Source organism: Anopheles funestus, chromosome 2RL, assembly GCF_943734845.2.
Source record: "Anopheles funestus chromosome 2RL, idAnoFuneDA-416_04, whole genome shotgun sequence".
Classification (NCBI taxonomy): Eukaryota; Metazoa; Arthropoda; class Insecta; order Diptera; family Culicidae; genus Anopheles; species Anopheles funestus.
This window is the reverse complement of record NC_064598.1, coordinates 9705309-9731170: the sequence shown is the minus strand read 5'-3', so window position 1 is coordinate 9731170 and position 25862 is coordinate 9705309. Positions and strand designations below refer to the sequence as shown.

Below are 25862 nucleotides of genomic sequence, written 5' to 3'. Positions count from 1 at the left end.
AGAACAGGAATAGTTGCCTCGCTATTGTAGATCATACTTACCAAGCATCGAAGGGCTGGTCTCGTCATGAAAATTACACCGAGCCTAATTACGCTCATTTAGCCTAAGACACAGCGTTCAATGTCTTTTTGTTAATCTACGCTACGTTCTCCAAAGGACTTTAAATTCATTCATGTTTTTATTGTGAGTTAGTTTAGCTTATATACTCTATTTTACTTCTAAGAATCGACAATGTTGACACCCTTTGCCGCAGGAAGTTGGTTCTTATTTTTATACTAATCATTGAATTGAGGACAAAATGGCATACTCGCGATTCTTTTTTTTTCGTATGTAAATGTATTTAAACGTAATGATAGACGTTTACCTCTGAACATATAGTGTGTTGCGAATAATTTCATCCATTCCGTTGGTGTAAAGTACATGACAAAATAATGCGTTAAAAAAACAAAAAAAAAGTTATTTTATCTTTACTCAGCTTGTATGTATTCAGTATCGTCCTTTGCGTCCATTGTCGTTACGATCGTTTTTTCTATCCCGGCTGCGAGATCGACGACGGTCACGGGAACGATCACGGCCGCCTCCGATACCACCACCACCGCCGCCACCTCCACCGCCGCCACCACCACCACCACCACCTCCGCCACCACGACGAGGTGACCGAGAACGGGACCGGGAACGTCCACGGCGCCTAGAGTACAAATAGCGACGCAGCTCGCGGGATATTGGCTTCAGATGCATGAAGTTACAGAACCCCGAACGTGTGCATTCACCCATCTCGTACTGTCTACAGCACGCCTCGCGGAAATCAGTAACCGGCGACAGTTCCGAGTAAACCGGCCTTCCACCGAACCAGCGATTGTTTAGATCCTTGGCAGCCCGTTCAGCATCTTCCTCACGGCGAAACTTTATGTACACGTTGCCTACCAAGTGATCGCCGAGATTATCGCATACGTTCATCTCCTCGATTTCACCGTACTTGTCTTCACACTCGACGAACACGTCCTCGAAAAAATTGTCATAATGCTCCTGCATCTCTTCGTCCGACACGTTCGCTACCAGATGGCTACCGTCGGCAGATTTGGCCGAGTTCTGCGGATTTACGTACAGGTTCTGCAGTAGGCAAGTTTGCGAGAAGGTCGGCTTGTTGTGGATGCGGGAACAACGGTCCCCATGTCGGCAGGCACCAATTTTAAAGTAGAACGAACAGTTGACCCTGCAAAGAGACCATCATATTACTTTTATTTCATCGCAACACATCCACCCGCTTTTCCGCCGCTAATGGCGGCAAAGAAACAACAAACTTCAATCAACCAAACACCGACAACAAGCACCGTCGGAAGGAGGACGGCTTGAGCCAGAAAACAACGAAAACTACCATACTTACTTGTCTTTTTCCGTGCCAAAAATGGAGGCCAAGTATTCTGCCATCGTGTCACGTTATCTTTGGCTATTAAAAATACTTAATATTGCAGAAATATCGGTCAGAAGCGCTTCAAACAAATCCAGCCAAGAAGATGCATACAAGTTGTCTTTTTCTTTAAAAAACTGAAAGATGGCGAAAGTGACAGCGAGAGTGTGCTGTCAAATAGCGTTGCCGAAAATTCGATCAGTTTTCAAGAAATTCGAGCAATGTATCGAGTTAATAAATTCAGTATTTATTTTTCAATATTCCTCCTTAACATCGAAACGATTACACATCAAATAAATAATAAATAACGGAAAAAAAAGAAATATATTAACCGGATTAGCAAATAAAATCCGGTTTGAAAGTTTGAAAAAAAAAGCAAGAAAAATCCCTATACTCTTCATTATTTCGAAATGGTTGAAGATTGCTGGTGCAAACTGATCTTCAACTTATTGTAGAGACGATTGTAATTAAAATTACATGAACAAAAGAAATTGATTTCATTTTAATTTAACGTCAGACAAATCCATGACAGTCGATATTCGTATTGAAAACGTCAACATCGTTCGTTGGGTAATGTTTTTCTTCATGTTTGACTGTTTCCATGCTTCGCAACAAGAGAGAAAACAAAGAGAAACCCACCGAACGTACGTAGTGGGGCGCGTTGTATTTTTCGTTTCGCGAATTCGCATATCGATCGCGTATGATCGGCCACCGTTATGGCCCTTCATCATCATCGGTACCGGCAGTTCTGTACAGCGTAAAGCTGCCGATGGGGAGAGGGAAACTCCGAACCAACCAACAGCATCCACCACCCTCTTGCGGTTGCTGCATCAACAACGCGCATGGGGGATGCAGCTGCTGCTGGTACAACATAGTCCACCGGTCTGTTGGCGGCGGTACCCTCTTCGGGCTAGGTGAAATAAAAGTTGCCCCTTCGCTGGAAACCACTTTCAGTCCGTTTTATGCAATAGAGGCGTTCGGTGGGTTCGAGCGTATGGGTCACGCGCATACCGCGGTGTGCGAATCGTGTAGAAAATCTTAATTTCCTGGTGCGCTCCATCGATCCTGGTTAGGGCTGGGGGTGTGTTAATCGGATTGTTCCTGTTTTCGCAAACGCGGACCAACGTCCTGCCACGTACGGGTGGTGTGTGTGTGTGTTCATGTGTCTGGTGGTGTTAGTGTTTATCCTGTTTGTATTGTTCTTCTGTGCAGTGGTTCGAAAGTGAGAGTTTCGCTTAAATTGGGTCGAACGAGTGGAATAAAACCGAACGGAAAGGGAATACAAGGTTTCGCTTTCATTATGTTCTAGACCCCAACGGTACGAAATAATTGGTAAAACAGTGGCCTATATTGCAAGTGTGTTCGAAAGATAATTTAAAAATCGGTTGCTTCGATTGATTGCGGCATTCCCATACGTCCGTCACTGAGCGGATACTGGATAGCTAGATGATAATCCTGTTGCTGTGAAGCTTTTTACAACACGCCGAAATGTCACCGCTGCCTCCGTTAGTACACGTCGATATGGAAATGCGGCAATGTAGTGAAATCAATAAACGTGAGCATTGGAGGCGGAAACACGATAGCAACACGGGTAGTAGTGGCTGGCCACACGGTCCTGCCATCTCCAGGCTCGAACGCTTGGTTTCGTCGGTCGCGACGGTGGGTCTGCTGTGGTTAGCTATTGGCTGCACGCTTGCGGTCGCCAGTTCCGTGCATGATGGTCACTGCAAACATCAACATCCGAAGGCGCATGAGGTGAGTGTGGCTTTCAAACTAAATCCCATAAATACAGGATACATATTCAGTAAATATTTTTTCGTCTACCGAAATTGTAGCGCTACATAAGAAATTGCTCATATCTACCAACTGATCCAACTCCGGTTGATGATGGGGCCAGAAGCATGATCGTTTATCTACCCCTGACACAGAACTCATTGCCGGAAGTTTGCAAATAAGCATGTACTTATTGTTGGGAATTGTTTAGATGGCGATCATCTGCCCAAGGACAATAAAAAATAGCCTGGTGTGCAGTTTTGTTGTTCACATTGAAAAATGTCCTGTATGCAAGACTTGACTGTGAGAATACGAAAAAAAATAATCGTTTCAGATCGCAATGGATGTCCTCATGAGTTGCAAAAGAAATCAATAATGTAGTACTTGCTTCATGTTAAGAAAGGAACGACCTGTCCATCATACAATGGTGTTATTGGAAAATTATCATCATTATGCAAACGGAGTGCGATTGCAGTAATAAGATCGTCTCGGCTCCGGATACCGGCATGTACAGTAGGAGGTGAAAGAAAGACGTGTTTAACTCGTTAAAAATCACTCCACAACCGTCCACGCACAAATCGAAAGAAGTGACGAAAATTGTAATGAAAATGTTGACTAAATATGCGTTTTATGCATCGTTTTTTCCCCCTCTCTATGTCACCCATTGCAATAATAATGCACATTTGCTGCATGTGGAACTTACCGGGTTTAACGGTCAAAACCCACCCGCTCAATGGATCAATCAATCCACTGTGCTGGTAGTATTTTATTGCAAACCTTTGCGTGCCTCGACTAGACAAAACGTCATCGCCATCGCAAGCTCCTTTCGTTGGGGGAGGCCTATTTACTACGGGCGAGCCTGACACCGCTACCACCGAAAGGTTCGTTGAGCCTTTTGCTCTTACAACATGCCTCCTAAATGTCGTCTCGAAATTCATGCTGTCTGACCAACCCTGACAACATTGCCGTGTTGCCGCCGCCGGTCGGGTAAGCGCGTGAGCTTCGGGTTTCTCACCGCCCCACCCGGGACGTTGTGGACGTGCTCGTTCACGTCGATCATCATCCGATGGAATTGGTGTTTGTTGGTTGGTTGGTGGTAGGTTTATTTTCACGATCACCACCACCTATCACCACTGCTATGAATTGATTTGGCCCCAACAACTTGATTAACATGCTTTTGGTTCGATTTTACCAAAGCCAACGCCTGCGTTTTTGGTGTGGAAATTGTTTCACGTTCGAGCTAAAAACGCACCACCGGTGGTTCAAATTTCACGCTGATTGGAGGATCATGACGAACTAAAAAAAAAAATGTTCGTGCTATGGAAATATGATAGAAAATTGATCAATACTAATCAGATTTAGTGGTATAAGAAATCTAAATTATATTTCAATATTCAGATATCAGTATTAGATAATATGAAACAAATCAGCACGTATCATGTTGCGAGATATACGCCTCTGGAGTTCCTACGCCAATGAAAATGTATATGAAAATGGATGAGCTCTCCTACATTCGTTTGATGGACATGGCTATAATCGACTGCCATTTTGCAAGCAAAACATTAGAATAAATAGCATGATCGATAGAATTTTTAAAATGAATGCTTTTATTTGCTTCCAAGGCGAATTTCCAAGGATATTTACAACTTTTGATTGATATTGCGTTTAATATTAGTTGTGGCATTGCGCCTATCAGATAAACTTGCAATTTGATTGCAATTTCAATTTTTAAAAAAATCCTATAATGAAAAGAAAAAAAATATCTTCCATCTGTTTATTTATTTACATATTTTTAATCCTCATAAATTCTGCCAAGATTGGCATAACTCTTAAATCTCAAATAACAATGTCGCCTGAGCTTCAGATTAAGCGCTCAGCTTCATTGAACGTGACAAACGATTAGCAACGATGATTGATTGTTTCCGAGCTTGATGCAAATAATGATCCGATCGTTGAACCTCGCTTGGAACGCAAATGATCCTCCACGAGTGTGTCAGCATATATTCTGTAGTGTCCGCCCGCGCACAACAGCAGAATGGCAGAAATAAATCGTTACTAATTTTCGCATCCTACCTGCTGACAGTTGGCCGTCCAGACACTCGATGCCACTTGACGCATGGGGTAAGCGATCGTTCAATGGCCTATCTTCGCCATCTTTCCGGTAGAATTGTATCCCGAACCCGAACCCGGAGCTGTCTAGATAGTTCCAACTTCTGAAACACACCTAACCTTACATGGTACGAACTGTGTAGGAACTGCCGTGGGTCATTTATTGTGGCCCAACCAACCCATTTGATGTATTAAGGCGGCTCACACAATCACACGGTTTCGCAATCGACCGATGGAATAATAAATAAATATTTACTACTCACAAAGAGCGCATAACCCCCCCCCCCCCCCCACACGGGTACACGAAACATCCATTTGTCCCTAGAACTTGGTACCTAGGGGGAGAGTTAGCTATTTACCAAACAAACAAACAAACAAAAACATCGAAAACCCTTCAAACTTTACGAGGACCAGGGTGATAACGAAGGTACCGGTGACGGTACTTCTCCGATCGCCTACATACTCCCTTGTCGGTTTGGGGTCTCCCTTAGCTGTACCAAGATTCTCACGCTTGCTGGCGAATGGATACTACTACCCTCTGGGTGTTATAGAACCTTTTTTGTTTAGCCTTCCCAAGGCAACAGTGGCTATGTGTCGTGGGATAAGGAAATGTGACAATACTGTGAGCCCCTTGTGGTGGCTATTTAATGTTCATGGTCACGTTTCCAACACGAACTGCCGTTTACAGTGGAGAGAATTTTCTTTTAACGCCACTAAAGTTTACGACGGGTAATTGTGTACAACGGGGCAGGAAATACACAGTTAAAATTAAAAACAAATAAGAGTTAAAATTTAAACAAAAATGTCAATTTGAACACATCATCAACAAGCTTTGAAGATAAAAAATTTTAATTCTCTTTTTTGATAGTTTTGAGTGCATTCTCATTGAAGTTATTTTTGGAAGCTTTTCAACATGAACTGGATTATGTACAGGTTGATCTGAATGTTCTACAATTTTGGGAAAAAGATTCCCAATCTACTGATTGGCTTAGAAACATTCTATTGTAACTTGAAGTCAACAGCTACATCTACATATTCCACTTTAACTTGCAAAGAACCCAGAAATGGCTCCCACTTTTCCATCACACCTCAAAACCCCCCTGTATGTTCAATGATGAATGATCGATAGAACCGGAAAGTCGTAAAAAAAATCCAAAGTGCATTGTTTCAAAGGCCCATTACTGCCAAAACTTCCTTTCCCTTAATCATTCGCATAAGGTTACATCCTCTCACACAGCGCTAGAGACAATCGGTTTGCTGAGAAGTAATAATAATTTTGTGCCGATCATGATCGTGAACATTGAACGCACCGTGATGCGAACCATGTGACAAAGATGGCAAACTTCCTACAGTGCCAAACGTTACATTCTACCCAGATCATTGTACACATTTCGAGCATCATTTTTCTATGTGTCAAAGGTCTTGTGCATTGTGCTGGGTAATTGTTTGCAAAGAACCTTCTATTTTTACGTGAGATAGAAGTAGTAGTAGTAGACCCACCATGATCCCCTACCGGGCGTGACTTACGATCACGATCGAAGGATCAAACTTAGTAAGGAACCAAGAAACAGTCACAGGGTAGAAAAGTTAGGTTTCAGTACTGGCCGAGGTCGGATCGCTGATTCATACTGCAATAAACCTTTGGGAGAGGGTTTTTGCAAAACGAAACTACTGGTCGACGGTGTGTGGATGGTTTGTCGAAATCGATCATTTGGGTATTGTGTTACAACTCCACCATTAAACCATTCGTCACACTGGACTGAAAAATAGTAAAATTATTAGTTCAATTGTGTGAAATGTCGACACCCTGCTGGGCATTTTTTTTAATCGGTCTAAGGCGCAAATAATAATTCCCTTTGAAGTTCTGATTGATGGTTCTGCATAAGCACCGTGTTTTGCTTTACTGTTTCATTTAATTTCATAATTTTGTTAAATAACTTAACTGTAAAAAGTCGTTAACTGTCAGTTTTTCCCCCTTTCGGGTTCTATCGTGCTGTGAGTAAGAATAATCTCGACCACACCTAAGTATTTAACCCGATCCATCTGAGTGCTTTCATGCTGCCCCAGTTACGAAACGATCCGGGTGCCGTCTATTCTGAATCTGTCGTTTTGGCAACGATTGTTCCGTTAGATAAAAACAAGAAAGAAAACCCGCGGTGGATTAAAGTAGCGCAAAAGACAGTTGAAAACCGATCGATTTGAAGGCGCGCATGTTCTCTACCAGCACACGCCCTTAAGATTGCTGCGGATAATCGAGCCGAGTCGCTAAAAACCACACAAAAAGGAAAACGAAAAACATGAAGCAGTACAGTGCTTCTCCAAACCCATTACACCATTCGCGGTCGGCCCAAAAGGCCACCACAGGGTGTTGTCGGTTTCGGTTCGGCAAAAGGTTAACGAACGCACCGCCACCGTGTTCAATCCTGGCATGGTCTGGGTGTGCCACCGGCGGAAAACCTCAACCACCAGATGTGTGCGGCTGTGGGTTTGGGGGGGTGCCTCTTGGTAGAAATAATATTGCTAAAAGTGACAGAATTTGCAATGGAGTGCCGCCCAGGGAAAGCTACAAGAACTAAAGAGGTAGGAGTATGTCACTGACCTGTCTTAACATATGGCTCTTCATAGTTTACCGGCTCTTAAGTTGTGATTGTCAAGGTTCAGACCAATCCAGCCGGACAAAATGAGTTGATGGAGATTGTTATAGGAGTTGATAATCGAAGTGGCTAATGGTAGGAAAGCTGCATCACCATCGCCGACGGTGGCCAGGGCGTTAAATGGCACACTAAATGGTTTGTTGGGCTAATGTGGACACCTTCAGTTCGCAGCGTCGACCCGCAGGCGACCGAATGTGCATAAATCGCAACCAAACCTACCCTTCCCGATGCCTCTTTCTAGCTGAACGTCCGCGAAGGCGAAAGATGTGTGCAAAAGTGAAAGACCTTTATTAATGCGCGCCATCCAACCAACATTGCCATCGTCGATCGGTACGCGATCGGTTTTTACCATTGGCTGCACCGCGGCAGGAAAAAGTAGGTGATGATGCATCTCAAGCAGCCAGCGCAATTCGCGGTTTCGGTCGCTTTCTCGCGTGTTCGGTGTACGCTCGCCTAGGATGTATTCCGATGGTGCCATCTAAGCATGATGTGCTGGCTGGAACGTACGCTCAGTTACCGGTTCAGTGGCGTCGCCTGGACTTAACTCTTCCGTTACAGTGCTCATGACGCTGTAATGAATAGATACATGCATGCGACGGTGACTCTGTTTACGTTTGATGGTTGTGCGAAAATGGAAAACATAACAAGAGGAATATGTTATTAACCTTCCTCCTTCTTTTAGGTTGCGGATGGACAGCAAAAGATCATACCTGCGTAGCGATACATTAAACGGACGCTTCGGAAGTGTTGCCTGGAGTGGTAAATTATTGCAATCGGCACGAGATGTACATTGACCAACGGACAGACAATGATTGCCATGACATTTTTCGGAAGAATTGAATGTGTCCCCTTCGCCTACTGAGCGACCTTTGTTGTGGAAGGGTACGGTCGGCTATGTCCGATGTACGATCACTTACGTATGATCAGTTTGGCGTTGCTGATTACCTTAATTGAGTGCTTCCTTTTTAAAGTGCTTCTTCTGCTACATCATCAAAGTAGAGTTCTGCTTTCTGAAGAACAGATCTCAACTCTGGTGTTAACTTACAACGTTCAAGGTTCCATCTGTAACTGCTCCACCATTTCTTTCACATTAGATACTAGAAATGTTGGCACCTGCTACTGTCTGATCACCCGTTTCGCTACGCACCCAGTGTAAACATCTTGAGCACACTCTAGAAATCCGCATTTTGAATGGTAAATCAAATCGATTACCATTTGCATACGGGTACAGGACGGTAGCCGGGTGCTGTCAAGAGCATTGGAACACAAACTTGCATCGGCTGCCTCCGATATGAAGTAGTATCGAACGCGTTCGAAGGTATCGAAGCTGAGACCCGTTGTTAAACCCCGTTAAATATATGCCCCATCGTTTGCGAACGGTTTATAACCTTGAAAGTGCCAAAGAGGTTGCACTTGACATTAGCAAACCGTGGCACTGCGGCTGCTTAGAATGATCAACCGCAGCTAAATAATCGGAACAAGGCATTTGGTCCACTGCTTAAATTGATGGTGGATTTTCCAATTTACGCTCATCACAGACAGGAAAAGCTAGTTGCACGCTGATTCCGAATTGAGAACCGAGTCAGAAGTTAAAATTGTAGCTAAAATGTACTACACCAACGGTAGTGGATCTGAAGTACGGTATTATTTAAGTTCAAGCATGAAACTTGTAGGCCGTACAAGACCGGTCCTGACCGGTAAGCTGCCACCGTTAGATGGAACATGCTGTTCAACTTTCAGCTACAGTTTCGCTTAAGTAACTCAACGCTTCCCAGTCGAGAATGGATTGTAACGGCTAGGCGAAGGTCACCGTCTAGTTAGTTTAGAATCAGATCAGAGCCACCTCAACGTTAGCCAACACATCGGTACCTTTCAGCCTCCGTACGGATGGATGATGGGTTTTTGCTAAGTGCGCAATCGAGCCGGGCCGATCGGGACAGGTGTGGCTAATGAAGCAAATATATTAACACTGGCTTGTCAAGCGATAGGCGATCGTTTTTCAAACAAACTTATACGGAATAGAGTCACAATTAATTGATGCTAATCTAGTGCGAAATAGGGAACTAAGGTTTGAAGGGTTTCCATGGGAAAGGAATTTGATTTGCGTAGACGTTGGATAAGCACGCCACCAGCTTCACCATGTACTTGTGCGCTTGCTATTCATATTCTTCTCGTTCTCTTGTACTTTCAGGTAACCGATACTTCCCCACCATTTTAAAAGAAGGAAGACTAGCAGAACCTGTTAAACATCGCTTGGGCAAAAAGAATGCTCTCGAAGGTGTGCCAATAGTTTCAGCTCGAAGCAGATACTGGTACCGGAATCGAAGAGTCATGATTCGTTGTGCTGATGTGACGTAGTTTTGCTGCTTGAACCGTACCACATGGCTGCGGGAAGGTTTTGTTTAATATCCTTCCTACATCCACAATAAGCCATCACCGACGATGACAGAGTAACGTTCCAATCAGCCTCGTGCATCTTGAACGGTTGGCAAACGGCATCATTTCGAGGATGAAGTACGTGGTCACGTACTGTGGCTACCCTTCCTTTACTTCACCTACCTGTTCTGCGGAAAATTGTGGCTAGCAGCCGCCATCAGTATGAAAAGTGTGTCGTGACGCGACTTCTCGCTGAATCGGCGACACGCCTGCGTCATCGTGCATGAGCATAATCAATCCTTTATGCTGTATGTGTCAGTTCGTCTGACCGGGTGTATGATTAATTATATCATTTATCTTGCACAGTTGATTGGTTCGGTGGTTGATTTTAACCACATTGGAAGCTAACCGTATGCTTAGAACAGAAACGATGTGTGTTTATTTACGGTGGAGGAACACGGCAAGGATGTTGACGCTTGACGCGGAGTGTGTAAGCGTATGTATAATCTTAATATTCATTCGTTTGCAAAATCAGGCCAATGACATGAGTCATCGATGACAGCAAAAGCGCCAATGAATGAATGTTTTCACTTTCCTCCACGCGGTAGCTGGTGATCATCAACCCTCTCGATGATTTGTATTTTTTAAGGGAGTAGTACACTCTGGCGGCCTGAAGAGAAGAGGATTTTTGTAACGATAAGGTCATACTATTAGAGCTAAAAGAAAATCGATATTTTTCTTTTATTTTTCAATATTTTTTCCGTTATCCTACGTACGATATTGATCCTATCCTATTCTATATTTTATGATGCCATGACACTCCAAATTATTTTTTAACCGAAAACAACTTTTTTTTAATTTGCAGAGTGTACTACTCCCTTAATATACTTAAAGAGAAAGCTTGATTTTGAAGTATTGCTTCTTAAGGATGAGTACCTTTTTATACAATGATGTAACCGTACAATAACGATATGTTTGTAGTTAGGTAGTTATTGTAAAAAGACTTGTTTTGAAGCTTAACCCAGATCGCAACGAAATTTAATCTAGTTCTACGATTAAAAACGACCAGCGCACAAAGAAGGACCAACAAAGAACAAATTTATGAAACATTAATCAAACTAATATGCTAATCAGCAAACTGGCATTTGTAGCATTTTAGGCACAATATGTCCTTCAAATCACACTTTCCTCTCTCTCATGCACACACTAAACGATCAATACCTTTCACATTGTGTTCACTTAACCCAAATTAGTGGCAATATTCCATGTGCCAATTCTCTTGCCGTTGCGATGATGTGAGCCCCAGAGCAAAGCAACGAAGGATTGCTGTCAAATTTAAACCAGACGACACCGTCCACTGCCTAACTAACGATCCATGGTACGGAGCACGTGATTGGGGCTGCTTTACATTTTGTTTGCGCTCAAATCCTCCGAAACATGCGGCTTAAGCTCCCACTACCGCCGCCAATCGTTTCATCGTGCACGTGCTGTTGTTAACGCATTTCGCTCCATCCGGCATAATAAAAGTGAGTGTCCGCACTCGAGAGTATGTGTACGGTTTGAAAACGGCACTTAAGTGAGTCAGAAAGTTCCACAGGAATTACTTCACATTCGGACGGATGATTCGGACACCGCAGACGCTCGAGCATGGTACGACTAGGCAATGGTTCGCGCGCTGTTTGATTTGATTCCATTACGCAAAGAAAATGTGCGCGAAACGTTTGCCAAACCAGTAGCACGTACATCAGTGTGGCCAATCGATCGTAAACAAACGTGTACAGCGTGGGCCGCCGGTGGTCAATAGCTGTATGCAAGTAATCGATGATTGCAACGCGTTCAAATTTGTTCGGCAAATTGAATTTGGGTTGATAAATAAATATTTCAATTATGCTTCACGGTGCGTTCTTGCTCGTCACGGTTTGACACGTTCGAATGTAACAGAACTGGATTTGCAAACGTTTTGCATAAAAAGCTATTGTTTTCGACTGTCGGTCAGACTGGGTATGAATGTGTTAGCCTAATTTAATAACAATGTGTTGCAGTGTAGCAACGTTTAGCACATTTGTGGTAATGTTCTACTTCTTTTTTGTTGCTGTTTGCCGGATGTTTTGCAACGAACGAATGTTAATAGCAGCAACAATGATGTGTTGGCCCTGTCACAGATGTGATGCTAATTGCATCTGGTAATACAGCTCCCAGACACACACACGCCCTGCTGGACCACCATCATTGGCTCATTAGCAGCATTAAACACGCATATTACGTCGTCACGTCGAGTGAAATGTATTTCAATGTCAAGTGGACAATAGCAAGAAAAAAAAACGAAAATACGCTAAAAACACTTTCGATTTCGTTCACTTTCCGTGTGACGAGCTGAGCTATAAACGGAATCCCGCCCCAGTAGATTCGATTCGTGGTTTGTAAATTGTTTGCTGAGAGTTTGTCTATGTTTCTTTTTTTATTGCACCGGTTGACGCAGGTGGAACGGAAGGTTAATTATGCGCCTAGGCTTTCGATGTGTGTGCCACAGGAGAAAAAATTTAACGAGACTCTCCCTCAAACCGTACCGAACTGCTTGTGGTGGAGCCCTGTGTTGTGGTTGTAGAGAAATTTCAGGGTTGTTTTTGGGCTGTTCTCGTTTTTTTTATAAGGTTGCATTTTTGTTTTCGTCATGGCTTAACCTTCGATTGAACGTAACAGTGTGTGTATACTGTGAAATTTGTACGCAAAACACACATTCGTTTTGTGGGACAGAAATCAATAATACCAAAAAGGGATAACATTTGTGCTGTTGCTGTTGAAAATAAATTGTAGCTTTATTTCGACCAAAATTTTCGAAAGGGAAATTTAGACACTTCCAATCAACATTCATATACAGTTAAACTTTTCGAGTTTAAGTGATAAGCTAATTCTAGATTATTTTAAAGCTGAAGTGGCATATTTTGAGAAAGATGTTTAATCTTTCCATCTTTATAGACAATTGTCATGTTTTCCAGCACGTTTTTAAAGCTTTCCAACAAATCTTGAAAATCAGTAGATCAGTAGATTTGAAAATAATCCAAAAATGTCGTCCGTATGACTTCAATGTCCAGCTAGGGGTATAAAAACAATAACTTTTTAGATCGATTTTAAATTAACAATAAATCTCACACGATCTAGACAGTTATTCCATGCTCGCACGATGTTTCTTCACAATGTGCGTTGCCAGCTTGCGATAAACTGAATTTGCATCATAAACTCGCCGATTAGCCGAATGAATAATTAAGAATCTATGCACGTTTCTCAACTGTTTTGGCTTTCCAACGAGCGTGCATCACATCAATTATGAGTTTTCAACTCATAAAGTGGTATCTTCTTCAGTACCCATGTCACATCATCTCACTGTCAGATTGCTTAAGATAGTGCATTTTTTCCACCTTAAATAGCTTCAACGACTGTTGGCACAAGTGTGTACAGGGAAGATTCATTCTTCTCAAAGCCCCTTTTGAAAACGGACCGTCGCTTCATATCACTTTTTCATCAGCTTAAGTCTTCAGTTCTCAGCCATCGTGCCATCACTTCTTCTGCCGGTCGGTATTCGGTTTCGCAAATGCCCATACTTTGTTGTACGTACGATCACTGTACGATCGGTCGAACGCGCATCAAGCAGACGCTAGAAAGGCGCTCGGATTATCCATTCCGCTTGCATGCTAGTCGGTGAATGCGTGGCCAAAGTGCGCTAGATTGTCCGCCGTGAGAAGTGGCCCAACACCACTGTGGAGGCTGAGAAACCTAACTCTTCTTCACATGTGACTAGTTCACATGCTTTAGTGTGCTCTTGTGCCTCGACTTGGTACTCGGCCTTTGAAGTTGCGTAAAGGTGAATTGTCCGCGCACCATTAGCCGAACCACCACGTGTTGTTTATGGCCAATTTCTTAAGTGATTTTCTTAAAACTTCCAGATCAAATTGGTGTGTAGATTAGTATAGGCGCAAACAATCTTCTCGATTGCAAAACCAGTTGTCTGATGGCATGGTCGAAAAAATAATAAATGATTGATTAATACTTTTAGGTTTCTTCTAAGACCTGTTATTCACGAATCCGTATGTGGCGTCGCAAGTCAATAAGTACCAAGTCGTCTTAAGCGTATTTGCGAGTGCAGCAATTATCTTAAGCACACCATTCATTACTGTACTAACAAGCACCGCCGTTTTAAACGCCGGGTAACCATCCGGGAAACAAAACGAAGGAGAACCATCGTAAGCGATGATACAATCGATTACCAACTGCCCCGAGGAAGCATTATTCATGCACCAGGTGAATCATTCATGCTGTCCATCCGGGTGCGTCCGGTGAAAGTAAAACGTGTACGCGTGTGACGACCCAAGCGGCTCCGAGACAATCCGTACCAATTAACCTCCAGCTGCAAGGTCAAATAAATGGAAAGCATCTTCGGCCAACATGCGTACATTATCGTGTGTTCGCGATCAACTATTCTGTTTTGGGTGACATTTAGCATCACACTTTTTCTGTTGCCACCGTCTCCTTCCTAGTTGTGGCCGATGACGAAATGTTAGCCGATAAACTTTAGCGTAAACAGGTTGCACCGATTATTATAATTCCTGAACCACTTAGCCACTAGCTCACAGGAGGTTCGAAAATGTCACATTCAAAGATTGAAAACCTCGAATCAAATGTCATCCAGTGTGGCAGGACTTTTGCTGAGGCAATCATACACACACCGGTACTCGGTTAGAGGGAGTACTTAGCCGTTTGCCAACAGCCAGAGTATATTGGTAAACTTTGTTGTGGAACAAAGTGGAATGTCTGGAGCTTGTGCAATTGTAATAAATCATTCAAGAAAGACAACGATAGCACTGTAACCGGTGCTAACTGATTGATTTAGATGTTGGCGCACGCAATATGTTGTCATCGTGCGGGAGTTTCACACAGTTAAAAATGTGTGCAGGACCTTAGGATACCATGACTCGGACGCCTCGGACATTAGCATGCACATACATTCCTGCCCGGGTGTGGCATTCGGCTGAATCGATTAGCATACCAGACTGGTCGGACCATCAACATCATCGGATGGTGACGATAAGCCGACATCGACAAGGGTGTCGATATCAACCTGGCGGCACCCATCGGGACGGGACGTTGCAGCATTAAACACAAACCCAGACAGAGCCGCCGGTTTTTTCTTACACTTTCGTACCATAAAGTACCATTCGGATGGTGTATAGTACATGCATAACAACATAAAGTAAGGCGTACAAATAATCGTCCCTCACGTCGGTCCTGCACACCTCAACCACCCGATGTGAGGTAGCTTACTTATTGCGACACATACATCATCTTCGAATGAAAGTGAAATGTACGGTTATTTAATAGTTTCCCATCGGGGCGTACGAATGGTATGAATTTTGGGGACACTACTACGATTAGGCTAACCTTGATGTAATATCGATTAACCGGGAAAGGCTTAAAAGACGGTGGGAGACTCCAGGCGATGTGGTGATGAAGGTGTTTATTGGTAAGAAGTGTCTCCGCTAGCGGAAGAGTGAGCTGTTGAAAGAGTGAAGCAGCGAAAGGTAGTGTTATCTGTACCGCTGCACTTCGGGAGACGGGGCCACTAGGGGTACCATAGGGAACGGCGGGGGTGCGTGATGGAAAACTTTGTTCGATCACGAAATATTTAACCGACCAAAACTGCTAGAAAAATCCGGTTTTTTTTCGGGTGCAGTGATGTTGATTGTCGGGATGCGGGAAATGACGGGGGGGATCGATTATGCAACATTGACCAATTGACACAGCCCTGTTCCTGGGCATGAAAATGGGAGATTACTTTTTTTTTGTTATCGGAATGTCGTCACACTGTACGGACATAAGAGGTACAGTATTCGTCTTCTATTGCTACATTCTTCAACGGTGTGTGAACTTGGACATGTTGGACATTGCTGAAATTGTTACATTATTCTTGTTGTATTTCGGATACATTAACTGCACTTTTTCATACTTCTGATGTTACGTTATTTGCGGAAAAATAATTTGGAAATACTCCCGGATTCGCCGTACACGCAATTCTTTGCATTGTATTTTGTGGATTATCGTTTTGGGGATTACTATTTATACTTTGAGAATGTATGTAGGTATTTTTTTCAATTCTAATGCTATTCGTGGAAGTGTTAATGATTTTGTTTTATCGTCCATGCATAGATTAAATATTTAAACCAAAAGCTTTCATTTTATTATGCATAGATTAGTTCATTTTTTTATACTAGATCTTTCGCTACCTGCTTAAAAATTGTTTCTTTTCTTGGTGGAAAAAAATCTCAAAACATTCAAACCAAATTTGCATATTTATCAATTCGATGAAAAACCTCATTCGCCAAGTTAGCGACACAAATGGTTCGAAATTTTATAGCTTTCTTGGCCCAAAATGGACGATAAAAAAGATTATAACCTTTTAATATCGAACACCCTATTGTATTGCATTGTCTCCTATAGTGCAATGCAGTAAAATAAGTAATTTGCATCGAAGCCGATAACGAGGAATCGCTTTTCAATTTACCGTTACCGAAATTCAATACTTCTTTGCGATGAAGGTTTTACCTGTTTTGCTAAAAGTATCCTATTCGCGAATCGGTGTGATTTATGAACTTATCTGAAAGGAAGATTTTTTTTCATGTTTTACCACAAATCTTATTAAGAAGCTATTTTTTATTTTGTTTTAGGCTAGAAAAACCAAAATAAATAAACGAGCTATGAAACGAGCTTCACGAACGAAGGAATGTGGCGAATGTGCGACGAACTCAATTACTCCGAGCTTCACAAACGGTGGTCCAACTCGGTCCGTATGCAAAACCACGCAGCGTAACAGCACTGCGGTGAACGTGAGCCATGAGATGTCTTCATTAGCGGTGCGATATTGTTCGCTCATTATGGATGCATCGCCCTTTTTGCACGGTACCTTCGGTCGTTTGGGGCCGGCGCAAGCTGGAGTATACATTGGACACACATGGTTTGCGAAAACTTCACCGCAAAAGTGGCATACCAATAGGCCGCTTTTTTCTGCTGCGAAGGTGTGCGCTTTTCTCCTGACGGATGATATGACCGATTGAATCGGTACCTTTCACTACTCTGGCTCAATATCTGCGCCCATATTATCCCTTATGCAGATTGGCGTTGCATGAAGTCTATTATCGTAACAGGCCAGATAAGTGTTGCTTGACGAGCCTGCGGTGTGATTAGCCAGTCGGGAACTTGTTGAAGGGTTCAAGAACCGATCGTGTGTTGGCAGATGTTGGCACAACGCAAGCATACACATGATTATCATAAAACAGGACGGTGGAGTTCATTTGTTGCACCACCGTCAATGTGCAGTTGAAGTGGTTCGGAAACACTGTCCATCTGTACAAAAGCTGAAGATGATGAACATTGGCAGCTAGAAGTCAGCTGAACGACCCGGGGTTCCCATGTGTGTTCCAAAGTGTGCCAAACGTGCATGACGGGGTGAAAACGTTAATAATAATACACTCGTGCGGTGCACGGCGGATCTTCTGCAACTTGGCAATGTCACGATCTTTGTATGGACATCATTCGGCACGAAGAAGGTGCGTTACCAGTGATGCAAATAATTAACAGTACGCTACAATAAGAGTGTTGAGTAAATAGACGTGATTAAAGCACACAGTCTTAAACCCTGTTTTGTTGGAAGAGCTCACACTTTTGCAAAGTATATTGTTGAGCTTGAGTTTAATTATTTGATTCTTGTCTTCGAATTTCGTTACTAACTTCCAATCAATCTCCGATGCATACCTGCATGACTTGACTCCTAACGTCATATTCTCTTGTTGTAGCAACTTGTGAAGGTAACTTGCCAAATTGGATTGTTTGATTTGATTCGATTCAAACGTTTTCCTCGCAGTCGGGGTTTGCAATTATATAACCTCCAAATCTGTGTGGCCCATACCTTCCTGTGGCCGTCAGTCAGCATGGAGTTCGGTTCGAAAATGTGACTCCTTTTCACAACCGACCGCCAGCTGATGGATGCCGTCCATCATTAATCCGTTGGGTGGCACGACGTACCTGCGATGGAGTCGTGTATGAAGATTATCACTGTTTAGAATCGTCCATTATTCCATCTTCGGTGAAGTTATGAGCAATTGTTAATGAGACGGCAAACCGATCTCGCACCATTCCACCCTTGGATCAATGTTTAGCCGGGCCCGCATTTCAATCAGTCTGTTCCATCCAGTGATGGGAGATCGATTGGAATCAATTTTTGGCACAAAATTGCAGTACATCATCAACTCGTTGCAGCGGTTTGATGGCGGTGTTACATTGTGGGAATCGTTTCCGAACGATGGTACTCTTTCTTTGGGGTCGAGATTGCGTAACGTCCTAGCGGCAAAGGTATTTTTGGTGTCGATCAAAATTGTATAACGGCAAACAAAATTGTCCGAATTGCATGTTATGTCCTTCGAATGAAATAGCTATTTTAGTATAACTCATAATAGAATACCCGCAATTTCCTCCCTTATTTATATGGGAATTAGTTTTGATTTAATTTAATTTGTATTTTAAATAGTTATAGTGTCATTTCTGGATACCGGTGAGTTGAAGTTATTGAGGAGCTTTTCGCGAGCTTCATAATTTAATTCCGTGTTATACGAATATGTTGATGAGCGTATGATGATGGGAAATTAGCATCGATCAAAACAACAATGTGACCCACGCAACCAAACCCCTGCCTAACCCCCCCGGCAGTCGGTCGGTCGGTCCCAAATGACTTTCAACTGTGTGTGCCGGGTCGGCTGGAGATGAGTTATTTAAAGAGTTGTCGTGAATTTGTCGTGTAACACAGCACAACACTCGAAATCTCTTCTCGCTTTAGCGCGGTGTCGGGGTTTGTTTGCGTGATGTCAGCCAGCCACTACATACCTTTCACAAAGCCTTCCTGCGCACGTCCAAAGCGGTTTTGAAGCGAATTGCCGGTAAATATTGTTTCCAGACAAACAAGTGATACGTTTAAGCGTAGCACAGCATCTTTTGCACGGTTTGAGGGTGCTATTTTCTTTCGTTTTAGTCCATTGTGTGTCAGCTTTATGTTTTCAATTATGTTTATGGCGTACATTTTTTTGTAATTTTTTATTTATGTGTACTTTTAAATACCAAAAATGGTAATAAATAAACAAAAGTACATTTTCTGGTTAGGTGTTATTTTTCAAATGTATTTTTTTTTCTAAAAGAAACCTTTTTATTGTACAACAGCACGACACCGGAATTGTAAGAAAGGAAGGCATCTTGCACCGGCATCTGTTACACGGCTTCGCACTAAACTTTTGCACGCGAAGGTCCGCAACATGTGCCGGACTTAATTGTGGGGCTTAAATTTATCGTGCAACCTGACACAGTTTTGTGCCGGTGCCGATGATGTTGCTGCTGCTGGTGTAGCTGCACTGTGAGAGCCCTTAAAGCAGCAACACTCGAACGTCCCGTGCACGTGAAACCTGAGCTTGCATGACCTGACCAAAGGGCCCGGAAGTCGGGGGCAACAAAGTAAACGAAACAACAACAAAAAAAAACGAAGCACTAACCGGAAACAATACTCGCCATCTCGTGCTTGATAAAGATGCAATTATCCAAAGCACACGAAAGATGTAAATCACACAGCGGATGATGGTTGAAAAAAATAGGAGAACCATTCAGACTTGGGGTATAAGCACGATCCGCATTAGGCTGTTACCGTTGGTAATAACAATAACCCAAACAATGGTTCGTGATGATGATGAACGCATTTTTATAATCGTCAATAAAGTGTACATTTTGTGACGACCAATAGCGGTACAGCGGTGTGTGAAGCAGATCGCATACCGATTGATGCGTAGCTTGCGCAATGCTCACGTGCACGTGCCCCCTTCATGTGTCTTTCTAACTAAGCACTAAACCGTTGTGGGTTAAAGAAAATCAATCAAACTCAGCGTTTGCTTTCTCTTTGCTTCAGAAAGCGGAAAACAAGCCGTTAAAGTCGTTTAACAATTGAACGATACAACGGGATGCAGATATACGGTAAGGCGTGTTAGCAGAGCAACGGGTAGTCTTCGGTTTTTCGTGCTTCAATTGGACGTTATGTTTACTTACAAAGTGGCGACAAACAACAAAGAGCTTAACGCCGTTGTCTGGTGGTGGACTTTCGAGTAAATATTACAACCATTTTATTTGCACGAAAATTGGGTCCGAAGTAGAGCATGGGGAGCACCGTTTGTAGGATAGAAAAGACTAAACAATAAGCAATGGTGCAAATGTTTACTATTTGCAATATTGTATGATCATCTTGGTTAAAACGATCGAGCTACACAGCAAGGAAAAGTAGTAAAATTTGTAGTAATAGTAATTGATACTAATAGGTAATTATTGAACAATAAGTGCAATACTTATTTACTAAAGTGAAGGTGCTTTTGAGGACTTAATTATAAATACAATTGATTTTTACTACTTTTATTTTTTTTGGTACGTACATATTTCTTGTTTTTGAAATAGTGGTTAAAGAAGTGATAGATAAAAATTATATTCTATGACGGTTGTAGTAAATTGTAGTTTTTATTTAGTATAACTTGTTTATTTATCTCTTCCACCTTTTGTTTTTATCCTCAAAAAAATTATAGTTATGTTGCACACTGTAGTTTTGACAAATATTTATCATACAGAGTCTCATGGTTTTATACTACTTCGAATTGCATTCACGCACACACTGTTAGTCCCTGCGTAACCGCAGAAAGCAGGAAGATGCCAAGGGTGTCTCTTTCACATGAGGCATGCAAATTTTCGCCACCTAGCGAATGCCACACAATCCGAGCAATAGATAGTGAGGTAAACTAAGCAAGGAAAGAAACACGTTCGCGTGCACCCAGACCCAGACCCAAAAGGCACCCAGCCGGAGCACAACTTTCCTACGATCGCCTACACTTCCGAATGCGAGGCGAAAACCGCAAGCGCTAATCTCATTCCGGTTGAATTAATAATTCCAAAATTAAGACCAAAAACCAACAGAGAAACGATTTCAAACTTTCCATCGTATCGTTTGTTTCCGGGGGTAGGGGAGAGGGACTGCTTTTGGCCGTTGAAGGCAGTGGCCATTGGCATCTGGCCGACACCATTGGATCTACGGCCCGGTGTTTTTTCTTCTTTATTTATCGTTTTTTTTTTTGCTATCCCAATGGGTTGATTTGACGTTATCTCGTAGCTTAGTGTGCATGAAGGTAAAGCGTCGGTTTTGTTGCCGGGAAAGTGCAATCCACTAAAGCTGATCCGCACGTGCACGCGAACGCCTATTGTGCAGCTGTGCAGTTCATAAATCCTTTCCGAACACTTCCACTACGAGTATAAACGGTGGCAAAGCGGTAGTGTATACTACTGTGGCGCTACTTGTGCATGATCACAACACGGGAAGTAATAATCGGATGGCAGTCATCTTCTCAGGTGATCAATCTGAATTACTTGTGTATCATTTTCCTCGTGTAAATAATTATTAGTTGAATATTTTTATATGCTATCTAACAAATAGTTGAAGCTGATGTACTAACTTAATAGTAAATAAAAAATAGTTTAAAAGTCTTCATTATAAGCAAAAAGCAACATACGCACTTACGACTTTCATTAAAACAAGATTTCGCGAATAAACTAAACCACACTGAATTCAAATAAAAGGTGAGAAGTTTGCCTCTTGCCACACCTATAGATATGATTTAATGGTCCAATGTCACAAGCTTTCGCTCGCGGCAATTGCTTCAAAGGTAGCGAAAAAGACAACCATCGCTAACGTGTTTTTTTGGTTCGTGAGGCAAACTGCTGGTATCCTGTTTTGAAACCATGGTCGGTCGAATCATCATGCCCCATGCTCTACAGACAGGCTGTGTCAAGATCAAGATGTACACTTCAAACTAAAAATAGTATCCTTCGAGGGGTGTGTAATGACTAATATTGGAGGGAACTTAAAATGCTATAAAATTTGCATACCCTGTCAGTTAATTCAAGGATATAGTTTTCTTTCTGTGTACCAAGAACAAGCTGCAAATAAGGTATATTATATAGTATATTGAGCAAACTAGCGGAAGATATCGCATATCAGTCTCGAACCTAAAGCATAACGACATGATATTTCACTTTCGCTACTCTGAAGCTGCACTCGGTAATGCAAACACTCGCTCATTTTCACTTTTATCAGCTTTCTCGAGCACGCTGGTGGACGGCCGTGTGACAAGCAAAGGATGTAGTGTACAAGTAATATGATCGGGTGTGTCGCGAGAAGAAAGTTCCTCTATTCGCGCGGCGTTTGCGATAAAACGCTCTGAAAAGCTAAACGGGTTCTATCAGTTTCTGCACCACCGCTTTCGGTATATACGGCGGCAATGGTTTGTCTAGGTAGCGATAAATATCGTTTATGCTTACCCTTTCCGTTGGCCATATGATGTACAGTGATATTATCTCGTACAAGCGAGGTGTGAAGCGTGTTTTATAATGATAAATTGTACCACGAAATAGCCAATTAATTTAAAATATTTATGATGCAAATGTTATTAAAATATTGATTCTAAATTTTACCTTATTTTTCTTATTTTTACCAAAAATGGTTATCCACTTTAATACAAAATATTAACAAAAATCCTTCTTTTCTCATCCTTATTATTTGCTTAAAATTGAAACAATTATTCCTGTTGAAGTTCCCTTGTTGAATGTGCTTAAACTAAAACGAGCACATGTTAACGATCTTCCGGAAAAAGTGCAAACAAGAAAACATCCAGCGCGATCAGTTGCTTTTTTCTATCTTAATTTCTATTTTTAATGCTGCTACTAACAAGTGCGTACATCACGTGGCCACGCTTCCGTTGCTTTCCATTGTTGGTGTATCGTTAATTTTACGAGTACATATTATTACAGCAAAAGTCAATAAGCCGGACCGGTTTATTATTCTTTTTCGCTTCATCTCTCTCCCCCTGTGCTCACAAACCGTCCTTTTTGTCTCTGTTTCACTTTCACGTGGAGACAAACAAACACACATCATATTGACTTATCTTTGCCCGTTAATCATGGTGACCTCCGTGGCCATTCCTTTTACCTTCCCGCTAAAGCTGGCAGCTGTAGAAAGAGGCTGAGCAAACACAACGGTTACCGGCTAATTTTTGGTAACAAAAAAAAGGGAAAAGTTCATTTTAGCCCCATCGTAGGTTGCCGTCAGTTCCGCGACCGTTGATGACGATGATGGCCGGGCCGTGCCTGTGAAAAGCAGCAGCAGCAGCAGCCGCACCGTGACATAATCGAATGTCGGTCACAATAGTGCCCTCGAGGGTCGCTGAAACTTGCCTCCCTCCGAACGTCCCAACTTCCAGCATCGGTTGTGTATGCGCAGGCAACAATGACAACCGTGACAGTGTTACAGGCCACGGTGCTCCGGTTTTTTCTTTCGTCTATCTTACTGCCCGCGGTTACTGGTGGGTCTCCTCAATGCACTGTCAACAACCTGAAACACCGACCAGCCCGAACAGTGAGAATGCCCTAAATGAAGGAAGTGTCTCGATTTGCAATATGCGCGAGTAAACGAGACACACCGGGAAGTGGGCTGGTGCAACATCGGCAGCCAACCCAAAAGCGACGGCAGCATGATGTTTGCATTACCTTTTGCAAATCACACCGGGGGCCGCATGTTCCGTAAGTGCCCATTTTGCCAATGGCACTTTTTTCTCGTGTTGCCCCGGCATTTGCATTGCGGCTGTTTTCTTGGATCCGTGCAAGTTCCCATGCCCAAGTCACCTTTGGCCTCCATCACCTGCTTACTTTGCCTGTGCAACATTTGGTAGTCTCTCTCTATCTATCTCTCTCTCTGTCTCTCTCTGTGAGTTATCACTATGGTGTGGGGGTTTGCCGGAACATTCCGTGGAGTTACCACGATCTCTCCCGCGCGCGATCAATCTGTCGCGATGGGTAATAAAAAACGGGGTTGTTTGCTTACATCATTAAGCATCTTCAGCTGTCATGGCCTTTGGTAAATGGTGAACCGAAGCTGTGTCCCTTTCACAGTTGGCGCTTGTTTAATGTGTGCCCCAAACGCTGCTCACTTCCTCATTGTTCTGATTCCAGCGATCTTCAGCGCGGCGGTCCGGTAGCGTAAGATGGATCGTACCGCGAGGGTGCTGGTTATGTCCATAGCCAACTAGCTATGTCTTATGGTGAATGGTTTATAGAAGCGAAATAGCGAAAAAGTTGTCCAAACTGCAGTTGGAGGTGATGTCGTCTCCCCGGTACCGATGCTGGAAATGGAACCATTTATTGGCGTACGACCGCGTAATTGTGTCGTGAAGCGAAGCCACCATTCAGGAAGTGGTACTGTATGTGATACGACTACGCTGTCTTTCACGATGCGGCGCCTTGCACACTTTCTAGCTCCTTATAATGTGTCGTTAGTGATTGATTCCATAAGAAATGAATCGTAGGTTTGAGTTGTTGGAGTTGGTTGGATGCATGCCGTATTTTTTGCCAGGAAACGTTTGAAAAACATCCAAGGAAAAGTGATCTAGAAAGACCCCAAGTCATGGTTACACTAAAGATATTTAGAAAAAGCGTTATTTTGTTATATTTTATAATTTGTCTCTAGAGAGTAATTACTTCATTGGATGGAATTAAAATGATTAGTATGAACAAGATAAACCAAGTATTTATTGCTGTTTGCATCGTTCGAATAGCTTCAAATGGCTTCCGTCAGATCTGATGTTCAATATTAAATAAATCGTTGAAGCCGATTCAATGCCCTTCATTCATTCCCGATCGCTCGATTCGTAAATAGAAACGATTGATAAATAACTTCCGAAGAGCGAACTATACAGCAGAGCCAGAGCCCAAGACGAAGTATCTGGATAATCGTCTATAGATGATCGTAGCCGGAGGTCCTTGACGGAATAGTGTGTAAATGATGCAAGAAACTGTAACATTGTAATTGCGAATTTAATTCGGTTTTCTTAAATAGACACTGTCACGCATTGTTTGAAAACAATCTGCTGGTTGTGTCAGGCAACGAAACATGGTGGACATTTTCGTTTTTGTTTTGTGCAATTTGCATTTCGCATATCTTCAACTGGTTGGCGTTGTTTGTTGAAAGAAATAGTAACGGTTTTGATTCTGCATTGGTTGTGAGGTATTCCTCAGACCGGTTCGTATTGTCGGGACCTGGATTGTGGCCCTGACGAGGTGGCGCAGGATAGGTGGAAAGCGTGTTCCAAACAGCTTGACGGTGGTGAAAATAAGATCAAACCTCTTTGTGCTGTCGGTTAGGGAAAGGATGAACTGATAGAACAATAACCTGCGTATGCCCTGTTGGCTATAGGTCGCTTGCTGGAAATACTATACCCTGGAGCAAATAAATTCAAAGACTTTCGTCACGGAACAGTTTCGTCCATGTTGGATGTTCCTTTCGGATGATTATGCTTATAGCATTTAATGTTACACACCCTCCAAATACACAGTAACTGGTTGACTAACGAAATAAATTGCAATCCACGGTAAGGTCG

At 42.7% G+C, this 25862-nt stretch overlaps 2 protein-coding genes and 1 long non-coding RNA gene across 3 annotated transcripts in view; 1 reads left to right on the top strand and 2 right to left on the bottom strand.

The window, feature by feature from the left end:
• Positions 1–353: 353 nt before the first annotated feature.
• On the bottom strand, positions 354–1606 carry LOC125764751 (splicing factor U2af 38 kDa subunit). Its single transcript, XM_049429326.1, has 2 exons — positions 1385–1606; positions 354–1213 (listed from the first exon to the last, which is right to left on the bottom strand). The coding sequence occupies exons 1-2, from the start codon at positions 1426–1428 to the stop codon at positions 487–489; spliced, it is 771 nt and encodes a 256-aa protein (XP_049285283.1). The 5' UTR covers positions 1429–1606; the 3' UTR covers positions 354–486.
• Positions 1607–2027: 421 nt separating this feature from the next.
• LOC125764688 (leishmanolysin-like peptidase) overlaps positions 2028–25862 on the top strand; it is a 29127-nt gene continuing 5292 nt past the window's right edge. The window contains exon 1 of the mRNA XM_049429195.1: positions 2028–3163. Within this exon, the coding sequence (XP_049285152.1) occupies positions 2897–3163 (267 nt within the window). The 5' untranslated portion in view covers positions 2028–2896. The remainder of the gene's footprint in view (positions 3164–25862) is intronic.
• On the bottom strand, positions 4942–5572 carry LOC125764777 (uncharacterized). The gene is made up of 2 exons (XR_007418485.1): positions 5255–5572; positions 4942–5186 (listed from the first exon to the last, which is right to left on the bottom strand). It is a non-coding gene; the product is annotated as an uncharacterized LOC125764777 (long non-coding RNA).

Bases quoted from the DNA above. Each gene is read 5' to 3' on its own strand.
- LOC125764751 (XM_049429326.1), bottom strand. From the start codon at position 1,428: ATGGCAGAATACTTGGCCTCCATTTTTGGCACGGAAAAAGACAA. The intron at 1,214-1,384 runs GTAAGTATGGTA...GTCTCTTTGCAG, and splicing joins TTTGGCACGGAAAAAGACAA to GGTCAACTGTTCGTTCTACT.